General features: G+C 38.8%; 3 protein-coding genes across 3 annotated transcripts; 1 reads left to right on the forward strand and 2 right to left on the reverse strand.

The window, feature by feature from the left end:
• The first annotated feature begins 6599 nt into the window (after window positions 1–6599).
• Window positions 6600–7301, forward strand: LOC141621133 (uncharacterized). Its single transcript, XM_074437829.1, has one exon. It carries the CDS (start codon window positions 6923–6925, stop codon window positions 7133–7135), a length of 213 nt encoding a protein of 70 aa, XP_074293930.1. The 5' UTR covers window positions 6600–6922; the 3' UTR covers window positions 7136–7301.
• A 327-nt stretch (window positions 7302–7628) lies between these two features.
• LOC141622180 (anthocyanidin 3-O-glucosyltransferase 2-like) lies at window positions 7629–9554 on the reverse strand. Its single transcript, XM_074438238.1, has one exon. It carries the CDS (start codon window positions 9089–9091, stop codon window positions 7637–7639), a length of 1455 nt encoding a protein of 484 aa, XP_074294339.1. The 5' UTR covers window positions 9092–9554; the 3' UTR covers window positions 7629–7636.
• A 54-nt stretch (window positions 9555–9608) lies between these two features.
• LOC141622181 (UDP-glycosyltransferase 71A16-like) lies at window positions 9609–11256 on the reverse strand. The gene has a single exon (XM_074438239.1). The coding sequence runs from the start codon at window positions 11211–11213 to the stop codon at window positions 9735–9737; it is 1479 nt and encodes a 492-aa protein (XP_074294340.1). The 5' UTR covers window positions 11214–11256; the 3' UTR covers window positions 9609–9734.
• Between the last annotated feature and the right edge of the window lie 739 nt (window positions 11257–11995).

Genomic DNA, 11995 nt, shown 5'->3' on the forward strand with positions numbered 1-11995 from the left:
GAGCTTCTTCATCCGTGAACACGAAGTCTTTTCGAACAAGACCAATCTCAAATTCATCGTCCTCATCCTCATCATCATCATCCATGTTTTGTACCTGTCCAAGCACACTAGATTCATCAAAAATGACATGGATGCTTTCTTCAATTAACAAGGTTCGTTTATTGTAGACTTTATAGGCCTTGCTATGATCGGAGTATCCGATAAATACTCCTTCATCACTACGTGGATCGAACTTACCCAAGTTATTTTTACCATTGTTGTGAACAAAACATTTGCTTCCAAAACATCTAAAATATGAAATGTTGGGTTTTCTTCCACGTAATGATTCATAGGGAGTTTTATTTAAAATACTCCTTATCATGACACGATTATAAATGTAGCAAGCGGTATTTACCGCTTCGGCCCAAAAGTTCTTAGGCAACTTACTAGTTAATAACATTGTTCTAGCCATTCCTTCAAGGGTTCTATTCATCCTTTCAACCACACCATTTTGTTGTGGGGTTCTAGGAGCCGAGAAGTTATGGTCTACACCATTGTCATCACAATAAGCACCAAATGATGAGTTTTCGAATTCGGTTCCATGATCGGTTCTCATTGAAACAAGTTTTAAACCAAGTTTATTTTGAATTTTTCTTAGCCAAATTAGAAACTCATCAAATGTCTCATCCTTAGAGCTTAGGAAGAGTGCCCAAACAAACCTAGAGTAATCATCAACAATGACACACACATAACGACTACCACCTCTACTTCTAGTTCTCATTGGTCCACACAAGTCGATATGTAAAAGTTGCAAAGGTTGAGATGTACTCATAATTCTTTTGGATTTGAAGGAACTTTTAACATGTTTACCTCTAGCACATTCATCACATACTTTATCAATTTCAAATTTTATATTAGGAATGCCTTCAACCAAATCAAGTCTTTTAAGGGTATTAAGAGTTTTTGTACTAACATGACCAAACCTTTTATGCCATAACCAAGGATCATTGTTCATTACACTCATGCAAGACATGGTGTGACCGGATAGAGAGTTCAAATTAGTTAAGTAAACATCTTTGACACGTCTTCCTTCGAGTATTAGTTCATTAGTAGTGGCATCAAAAATTCGACACATATTAGCATGAAATTCAACAACATTACCCTTATCACAAAGTTGAGATATACTAAGGAGATTATGTTTCAAACCTTTGACAAGCCGCACATTGTCGACACAAAGTAAGGATGACTTACCAACTTTTCCAATACCAATTACTTCACCTTTCTTGTTGTCACCAAACCTTACCGTGCCACCATCATACGCTTTAAGTGAGAGGAATTGGCTTCTATCACCCGTCATGTGACGAGAGCATCCACTATCCAAGTACCAATTGCGGCCGCCTCTCACCAAGCCCTACACAAGATTAGTTTTTGAGTTTAGGAACCCAAATGAATTTGGGTCCCTTTTTGTGATCAACATAACTTGTGGTGTCTTTCTTAATGTTCATTTCATTTAATGCTTTGGTGTTCTTTTCAATGTCATCAAAACGTTTTGTACATCCATTAAAAACATGACCATTGTCACCACAATAATTGCAAATGATGTATTCGGGAAGACCTACATACTTCCTTCCTCTAAAATCGTTTATAGGCTTCTGGATGCAACATCGATCTGACTGCTCCATTTGAACCCCAAACCAGCGCTTTATCGCATTTCTCGGTTTGATTCGTGAGGAAGTTTAACACGGTTTGACTTCCTTCCCATTTTTCAGTGATGTTCTTAGCATTAACAAGCTCATTGCTCAAGTCATGGACACGTGAAAGAAGATGCAAATTCTTTTCTTTTTCTCTTTTGAGTTCATCATTGTTGACACTTTCAATGGACAATCTTTTCTCAACAATGAAGTCATGGGTGTGATTGTTGAGTTTAGACACGAGATAAATGATTCTTTCTTTGGACTCTTCATACTTAGATGTCATCTTGTCGAGTCTTTGGTTTAGATCAACGATTTCATCGGATCTAAGATGAGGAGAAGAGCTAGAAGAGCTACATTCGGGCATACCTTTTTGAAAGAAGGTAAGCCTTTCATGGAGGTCTTCTATTTCATTCTTGAGACAAACAACCTCACTCTTAAGACACTCATTTTCATTTTCCAACCATTCACCTTTTCTTTTAAACTTGTCTAAATCGTGGTCGAAAAACGAGTCTTGGAGACTGTTTCTCTTAAGTCAACAACTTCAACTACAAGGTCATAGATCTCATTTTCAAGATCGTCTTTGTCCTTCAAAAGATCATCACGTTCCTTGGTTAGAGAGGAAACTTGCATCACCAAGGTAGTGTTGACATTTTCAAGGTCAGAGACGTCCGTGGGTGTCGACCTAAGACGCTCTAGTTCTTTAGTCAAATGCTTGTTTAACTTGTTGACTCTTTTGACTTCATTATATGCCTCAGAAGTGACAGTAACGCAGTCTGTTGCTTTTAGTTCATTTTTCAGATTAAAATTCTCTTGAGCAATTTCCTCAATCTCATTTTGCATTATATCAAGCTTATTAGTTTGAGACCGACACTTATCAAGAAGTTGATCAAGAAGCTTACATACTTTCTCTTTGGAGTAAGTTCTAGCCTTGGCCTTTAGATGATTTACCTCGTTGTCGGAATCGGAGTCGGAATCGTCGGGGTTAACCATGAGGCATCTTAAGTGTTCAAATTTTGAGGTTTTTGAGACTTTTTCTTTATCATGATTTGCAAGACACATTTTAGCCTCAAGTTCCTCCTCGATGAGTTCCTCATCTTCCTCGGAGTCGGACATTCCCCATATAGCACTCATGACTCTATGTTTATAGTCTTTTTTAACCTTTTCTCTTCTTTCCTTAGATTTGATTTCCTCCCACTTGGGACATTCTTTAATTTGATGAGTTTTATCACCACATTTAAAGCATCCCACGGTGGAAGTAGGTCGTCTCTTAGGAAAGCGTTTTTTCGAGTAATTATTAGTGAACTTTTTGTTACCTTGTCCATTTATCAACCCGGCTAAGTTTCTTGTGAACATAGCAAACTCGTCTTCCTCCTCATCTTCTTCATCACTTGGAGAAGATGTGAGGGCGAGACTCTTTCCCTTTGATGACTCACTAGAATGCTTATCGAGGTTGAACTCGTGAGCCATTAGTGATCCCATTAGTTCATGAAGAGATAGGGTTGACAAGTCTTTAGCTTCCTCTATGGCGGTGACTTTAGGTTGCCATTTAGGAGTTAGACTACGAAGGATTTTTCGAATGATGTCCTCGGACTCGAAATTCCTTCCTAGACTTTGAAGCTCATTAATAATACAAGAGAAACGAGAAGAAAAATTATTTAAAGACTCGTCCTTTGACATTCTAAACATTTCATATTGTTGCATGAGAAGATCAATACGGTGTTTTCTTACTTGGGACGTCCCTTCATAAGCAAGTACAAGGGAATCCCAAATAGATTTTGCCGTAGGACACCCGGAGATTCGACTAACTTCCCCCTCACCAACACAACGTTGAAGAATCGACATTGCTTTGGAATTCTTTTCGGCAAGCTTGAAGTCGTTCTCATTGTAATTTCTTTCCTCTTTTGTCTTGGTGAAACCGTTAAGAATATCGGTTTCCTCAATGGCAAGAGGTCCATTTTGGATGATGTTCCAACATTGATAATCGATACTTTTGATGTAATGTTCCATTTTGAGTTTCCACCAACCAAAATTCGAACCGGTAAAGACCGGGATCTTGGAGTGTTTCTCGGAATCCATTACCCACGAATCAAACTCTAAGGGGATTAGCCTCTATCAAGAGCACGAGGCTCTGATACCAATTGTTGAGTTTATGGATTCAAGTACCTAAGAGGGGGAGGGGGTGAATTAGGTACCCTTTTTAAAATTTTAACTTCAACTTTATTGGATTAAAGTAAGTTAAGTGAACAAAAGAGATTTGAGGATACTTTGAATAATATTGAAAGATTGAACAAGTATCACAATGAATGTTTGCTGAAGTATGAAAGCAACAATTGTTCTGACTGTATCTATTTGTCTCGGTTTGTGGAGTATTATCTGCAGACCAAATACGACAAAGATGGTGAATCACATTACTTCTAAGTTTAAGCGAAACAAAACAAACAAAGTTACAATGAATGTTTGCTGAAGTATGAAAGCAACAATCGTTCTGACTGTATCTATTTGTCTCAGTTTGTGGAGTATTACTGCAGACCAAATACGACAGTATGGTGAACTGTTACTTCTAAGTTTAAGCGAAACAAAACAAACAAACAAAGTAAATAAGCAGCGGAAATAAAGAGATAAACAATGAACACGAGATTTTTGAATTGGTTCGGCAAGAAACTCAAGTGCCTACGTCCAATCTACTTTTTATTACTTTCCTTTAGTGATCTACTCCGAAAACTAAAAGACCCTTGTAATAAAAGACGCCAACCTACTCCGGTTGCAAAGCTAGTACAAGAACTACTCCGTTCTATGACAAGCTAACTCGCAATCTACTCCGATTGCCAAGAGTTAAAGGACTACTCCGTCCTAGAACTCAATACGCACAACCTACTCCGGTTGCCAACTCACAACCTACTCCGGTTGTCAAGAGTATAAGACTACTCCGTCCTAAACTCTTCTAACACACTTAAAATGTAAAGGATCAAGTTTCCACTAACACATTCTTAACAAAGAATAGAGGTGGACAACTTTTACAAGATCAACACTTTTAAGCAAGAGAGTTTAGTATAGAGAAGCAACAGTGGCCACGACTGTAGAAACTGAAAGACACTTGAAGACTTTTAAAGGATTTTGCAAACAAACACAATTTTAAAGCTTTGAAAATGATTTGCAAAGTTGGAAGAATTAATTCAGAAAAGTCTTGAGAGATAATGAAGGAGGGACTCGGTATTTATAGAGGAGGTGAGTGAAGGGGGTTGCTAGGGTTTTGAAGGGTCAAAGGCTTTGCATGTGAGGAGCAATAGTAGCCACCCAAACACTTGCACCAAAGAGGAGTCTTTTGCAAAGGTGAGAATAGAGAAAGAAGGTTTGAAAGATAACCTTAAATGCTCATGTAATTTCAGAAAACAAAGGATGTGAGACAAGTCACACAAAGACAAGTTAACACCAATATGGCAAAAAGCAACTTTTGTTTTCTTAAAAACCAAGGGATTGAATTTGCACAAAGAGGAAACATTTTGAATAATTCAAACCACTCTTTATTGGATACTACCTCCTTAATAAAAATCTGATTTTTATCTTTGTAAAATGATAATCACGTGAAAGCATTTGAAAGATAAAAGGGACTTCAAGTTTCTCGAGTTGTGGCATAATCCAAATAATTTGTTTTGCGTGTAAAAGCAACAAATGTCGATCTGGATTTATTTCTATTACTCTAGTATACTTAACTTTCTCGCTTGTACATTAGATGACACACGACTAATTACAATGGATGATTAACAACTTCAACACTTCTTAATCCAAGCTTGATTACATCATTAATCCTGAAAAGGTAAACTAAGAATACACAAATCAAATGGGCATGTTATCATCAACATAAGGAACCCAACAGGAAGACTCTCTAAGGAAGGTAACCCAAGAATGGAAGGAAACAGTTGTTCATCAAAGTCATTGCTTACTTGAGTTGAGGGTTAACTGTTCAGCTTTTAGTATTCTGAGTGCAACTTCTCAAGGCTTTGCTTTTCTTTTACTTGTAGCTTTGTGGGTGAGATTGGTATCTTATTTTTTGGGCTGGAATTAGGTGTTCATTCATCTAAGTATTGGGCTTGGGCCTATACAACAAGGCCAACATATTTGGTGGTCCACGATTCGAGATCTTAGGCCCAAGCCCAAAAGATACGCAAAACGAGGAAGAAAATGAACAAAACATGGCCGTATTAATGAATCGTTAATTCTTATATGAGACGGTTTTATGCCAGTTTTATTGCAAGCCCTCTCATATTCGAGGTGGTTATTTTTCATATTTTGTACGAGTAGTTTTTTTTTTCTCCTTTTGGTTAGTTTTATCGTGATTTAAATATTGTCTCAAATTATCTTAATGTGAGACTGTTTTATAGGAGACTTGTAAGAAAAACTCGAATTTTTTTCGAAAATTCAAACTACTATTTCTAAATTTACAAATTTGAGCAAGAGCAAGATTGCATACCGGCCACAAGGCCACAAGCTACATCCTTCAATTCTATAGTTTACTCCTTTACACTTTGCATCTTGCTTTTTCCATCCATCAATAGCTAAAGAAAAGCAATCACTCTAAGGAAATTTTCGAAAATTCTAGTTAACTTTTCAGACTTTTCTCTAATTTATCTTATGCCATTATTTGTTCGCTCGCGCTGAACTTTTTTACCACCTAATTGTAAATCGATACTCCGTTAAATAAGGGCATATGTTGAAGGGACTTAACTAGGAAATATTGATAATAAATATCGCACTAAGAAAAAGGAAAAAGAAAACGCGACTTTTCAATTCAATTTTCCATAATTCATTGTCAAAGTTTCCATTTAAGCTATTGCGTCCAAATTAAAGGTTACATGTTAGAAAAAACGATAGTGTATTATGAATAGCAAAATAGTAAAAGCATGCAGAAGCTTGATCCATGTAAAGCAAAACCACTAAGTAATAAACACACATATACCTTTCTTGATCCCTTTCTCTCGCTTTTGCAATATTCTCACACTTTAATTCCCTTTATTTGCTCCTCTTTTGCTTCGCAAGCTTATCTTCCTTACTTACCTTCTTGTCCCTAAATCCTTCGTCACCAAGGAATAACCCTTCACTCTTTCGCCTACAAATTCCGAAAAATCATTCCCATTTTAGTAACCACTACTAGTACTTGAGTCACACAAAGTGCTTTCGAAACCAAGTTAAGGTTAGTCCTTATTTTCCTACACAAGTAAAAGCGAGTAAGATAGTTAATCAAGAAAAGACCGATGGTAGTTGATTGGGGGCCGGTAGTGGTGGCGGTGGTGTTGTTCATCTTATTGTCGCCGGGACTATTGTTTCAACTCCCGGCGAGGACGAGGGTGATGGAATTTGGTAACATGTATACAAGTGGTATATCTATTTTGGTACATGCTGTCATTTATTTTTGCATTCTTACTATACTCACTATTGCCATTGGTATCCACATTCGTACCGGTTAGCTTTTTTTTTTTTTTTTTTTTTTTCATTAGCCTTAATAATTTGTGCTTAAGGCCCATGATTAACTCATCTAGATGTCTTGTTGTATTCGTAATTTTGTCTTTTTTAATCGAATTCTAATTTCACATTGTTAAACTGCTAAGTTACAGAGTTGTAGAGTTTTATGGATGTTCTGCTAAAATGATTAGTTTGGACAATACTTTGATGAACGACTATTTTGGCGAATACTTTGGTAGAAATGTCTATTTTGGTAAAAGACCCGAGTTTATGCATCAAATTATCAAATTATTGCAATGAAACGATTACACAATTATACTAGTTCGACCTGACCCAACCTAAACGTACAACCTGAAATTGACTCGAAATCTGACCTAACCCGAATAATAACAAGACATTGACCTTTGTAACCATGACACTTTGGCATTAAAAGAAAATTTAACAATTATCAGTTTTCCTTTATTTTTAATATACCGAGATTTGGTATTACCCGGTGGCGCATTAACTCACGTCAAAACAACATTCTCATCGATTTCTGCAATGAACCGGATCAATGAATCTCGAGAATATCCTTTATCGGTTTGCAAAACTTTCCTACTCTTTTCACTCATCTCACGCACCTTCCGCTTCATTTCGTCATCCATACTCATGAGTTTTCGAACACCATCCTCTACTTCCTCTGCCTTCACCAAATAATTCCCCTTTTGTTTCATAAAATCCCACCTAAAATCTACTTTAATCTCCACGGCTAATCCTAACTCTTTAACTAGTGTAAACGCGTTCAGTTGTTGCTCCGAGTATATAGGCCATGTAGCAAGTGGGACCCCAAACCATATGCTCTCAAGTATCGAATTCCAACCACAATGCGACACAAATCCACCTATTGCTTGGTTGGCTAGCACCGCGACTTGAGGGGCCCATGGGATTATTTTCCCTCTATGAGCCGTCCGGTCTATAAAGCCTTCGGGTAAGGCATCATCGAATATCATATGCTCACTTGGTAAACCACCGGAAATGCCAACTTGGACCGGTTTTCGAAGCGACCATAAGAACCGATGACCCGATCGGTCTACGCCGTCCGCTATTTCCTTAACTTGTTCCGCATTAAATGATCCCCCGCTCCCGAAACATAGGAACACTACTGAGGCCTTCGGTTGGCCGTCTAACCAATTAATGATACATTCTTCGTCATTTGACGGTTTACAATCGCCACGGTTCTCTAACGTTAAAATCGGCCCAACCGGATAAATTGTAGGAATATTATCTTGGTTTTGTAGTGATAGAATAGTGAAAGACTCCAATTCCATAAATGAATTTACAAGAATACCCTTGGCTTCTCTAAACTTTCTTGCAAGATTAAAGAATGATGAAGGCCAAACATTGTCCTTATCAAGAAACACCAAAGGCAAGACCTTAGTAGGTACCGGGTTCATAAACCCGGGTAAATCCGAAACACTTTCCGGATCATCCGTCAACCCGGTGACAGCATCAATCCCTTGTTCATCCGCAACACGTTGGAAATGTAACATGATGTGTAAGAAGTTAGCCCCGGAAGTGAAGTAAATATAAGAAGGGATGTCTAACTCGTTTGCGACATCAATCATGGAAGCGTTCAGAAGATCAAGGACAAAAGCGGCGGGTTTGGATTCACGGTCCTGGACCGCTTTTTTTACTAGAGGATGCTGGGCCTGGATTACATTACCATGAAAGGTGGGGTCAGTGGGGTCAGGTGGGTTCGAGGGTGGTGGCAGAGTAATGAAGGTGAATTGGTTCGAGTCGAGTTCACGTGACTGTGAGTCAATGTAGGATTGAATTTTGGTGAATTCTTGGACGCCGTGGTAGATTAAGACTAGAATTGAGATGTCGGGATTAATTTGAACAATGAGTTTAGCGAACTCGACCGTTGAGAGCAAATGGCCCATCCCTGGTGTAGGGACAAACACTAGCTCAGTTTTTGTCATTGAATTTGTTTTCGAAAAGGCGGTTGAATTTTTTGAAGGTACAATACAACAAGTATATACGGAGTATTAGTGTATTGTGTTTGATCAGTAGACGGATGGAAGACGTAAATATATACAGAGTACTCCGTATGTGATTGGCACAACGCACAAGTTAATAAGTATATACTATTGTATTACGTTATATCAGTAGTAAGACGTAAATATAGACGAAGTATTCCGTATGTGATTGGCACAACACGCTAGACGCTAGTTATGGTTCGATGTCTTGCTGAAGTCATGGCTTACGTGTATACGCAGGGAAGGAGACTTGGGGACAAAGGGGAACATTATTTATATTAGGTCATGAAAAGGGACATCAACAGGCACTTGTTTAGTACTTACATTCTTTACTTAAATATGTTTGAAGTCATGGCTTATTTGCTTGATTATCTTGACTGAAATCGGAATCTACGTGATCACTTGACCGGTAGTCGTGAAAATTGTTTCAATTGAATTGGTAGATATATAAGACTGGCTATAAAACGAACCTTCGCCTCACATTGCACCTTTTTTTTTTTTATAAGGTGAGAAAACTAGATCCATTATTGAACAAAGTGGAAAAAGTACAAAGAATTTAATAAGAAAATGAAAACTAATACATTTACTAATCACTATTCCCGTTAATTTCTGCGATGAACCGGGTCAATGAATCACGAGAAGATCCGTTATCCGTTTGCAAAACTTTCCGACTCAACTCACTTATCTCACGCACCTTCCCCTTCATTTCGTCGTCCATACTCATGAGTTTCCTAACACCGTCCTCTACTTCCTCCGCCTTCACTAAATAATTCCCCTTTTGTTTCTTGAAATCCCATCTATAATCTATTTTAATCTCCACTGCTAATCCTAGTTCCTTAACTAGCGTAAACGCGTTCAATTGTTGCTCCGAGTACATCGGCCAAGTCGCTAGTGGGACCCCGAACCATATGCTCTCGAGTGTCGAGTTCCACCCACAATGCGACACAAATCCACCTATTGCTTGGTGGGCTAGGACCGCGACTTGTGGAGCCCATGGGATTATTTTCCCTCTGTGAGCCGTCCGGTCTATAAAGCCATCCGGTAAGGCATCATCGAATATCATGTGCTCACTTGGTAAAGCACCGAATGTGCCAACTTGAACCGGTTTCCGAAGAGACCATAAAAACCGATGACCTGAACGGTCTAGACCGTCCGCTATCTCCTTTACTTGTTCCGCGTCAAAACAACCCATGCTTCCGAAGCATAGGAATACTACAGAGGATTTCGGTTGACCGTCTAACCAACTTATGATACTCTCTTCGTCACTCATATTTAGTGACGAAGTATCATTATTAGACGATTTAGAATCGCCACGTTTCTCTAACGATAAAATTGGTCCCACTGGATAAATTGTAGGAATGTTATCTTGATTTTGCAGTTCTTGAATAATGGAAGACTCTAACTCGATAAATGAATTGACGAGAATACCCTTGGCTTCTCTAAACCTTCTAGCAAGATTAAGGATTAAAGAAGGCCAAATACTGTCCTTATCAAGAAACACCCAAGGCCAGACCTTAGTAGGAACCCGGTTCCTAAAACCGGGTACCTGCAGCTCGTTATCGAGGTCACCCATCAACTCGATGATGTCATCGGTCCCTTGTTCATCCGCAACCGCTTGAAAATGTAACATGGTGTATAAGAGGTTAGCCCCAGCAGTGAAGAAAATATAAGAAGGGATGTGTAACTCGTTAGCGATATCAATCATCGAAACATTCATAAGGTCGAGGACAAACGCGGCCGGTTTTGATGGACGGTCCTGGACCGCTTTTTTTACAAGAGGATTCTGGAGCTGGACCGCAGTCTTAAAAAAGGCTGGGTCGGAAGGGTCTGGTGGGTTTACGAGAGGTGGTAGAGTAATGAAGACGATTTGGTCCGGATTGACTTCATTTGATTGTGAGTCAATGTATGATTGGATTTTTGTGAATTCGTGGAGTATACTATGGTAGACTAGGACTAGAATTGAGATTTCCGGGTTAGATCGAACAATGAGCTTAGCGAACTCAACCGTTGAGAGCAAATGGCCCATCCCTGGTGTCGGGACGAAGACTAACTCAGTTTTGGTCATTGCAATTGTTTTTGAAACGATTGTTGAATTTTTTGATAGTACAATACTATGTTAGTATACTACTGAATACTGATGTGTATTATATCAGTAGAGCGACGGAAGACGTAAATATATAGTACGGACTACGGAGTACTCCACGCGCATGTGATTGGCACGAGTTGTGGTTTGTTGAAGTCATTGCTTACGTGGTTAAGGAGACTTGGGGACAAAGGAAACATTCTTGGGTAAAAAACAGACAATAGGCACTTTCCTAGTACTTACGAATTCATGTTTCATTCTGTGATTGGCCAGGCTCGTAAACAAATCGAGCTTATGTATATTTTTTCTGAGTTTATTTAAAGTTATATTTTTATTGTGTAAATGGATAAAATAGATACTATATAATAAAGCTCGTATTCTTTAAAATAGAACTTGGATTACTTTATTACAAAGCTTAGATACAACTGGTGGTATAATCCATAAATTTCATGTCTTCATCGCCTTGCGCCTATAGCCTAAGATAGTTTGTTATTAAGGTTCTCGGCGTAAATTCTAGGCTCCTGGCCAATAGACCTGGCAAAATGGGTCAGACCCGAATGACCCGACCCGAAAAGGCTGACCCGAGACCCGAAAATGACCCGAACTTGCTTGACCCGAATATGATCCGAAACCCGAATTGACCCGACCGACCTGCATCCGACCCGAACATTGTCTGACCCAATATTGACCCGACCCGAGGTGACCCAATCCGAAAAGACCCGACTCATAACTTACCTGATCCAAATGACTTGAAGTGACCCGAA

Source organism: Silene latifolia, chromosome X (assembly GCF_048544455.1).
Source record: "Silene latifolia isolate original U9 population chromosome X, ASM4854445v1, whole genome shotgun sequence".
Classification (NCBI taxonomy): Eukaryota; Viridiplantae; Streptophyta; class Magnoliopsida; order Caryophyllales; family Caryophyllaceae; genus Silene; species Silene latifolia.

What these genes read in the sequence shown, in the direction of transcription:
- LOC141621133 (XM_074437829.1), top strand. Translation starts at nt 6,923, where the DNA reads ATGGTAGTTGATTGGGGGCCGGTAGTGGTGGCGGTGGTGTTGTTCATC.
- LOC141622180 (XM_074438238.1), bottom strand. Translation starts at nt 9,091, where the DNA reads ATGACAAAAACTGAGCTAGTGTTTGTCCCTACACCAGGGATGGGCCAT.
- LOC141622181 (XM_074438239.1), bottom strand. Translation starts at nt 11,213, where the DNA reads ATGACCAAAACTGAGTTAGTCTTCGTCCCGACACCAGGGATGGGCCAT.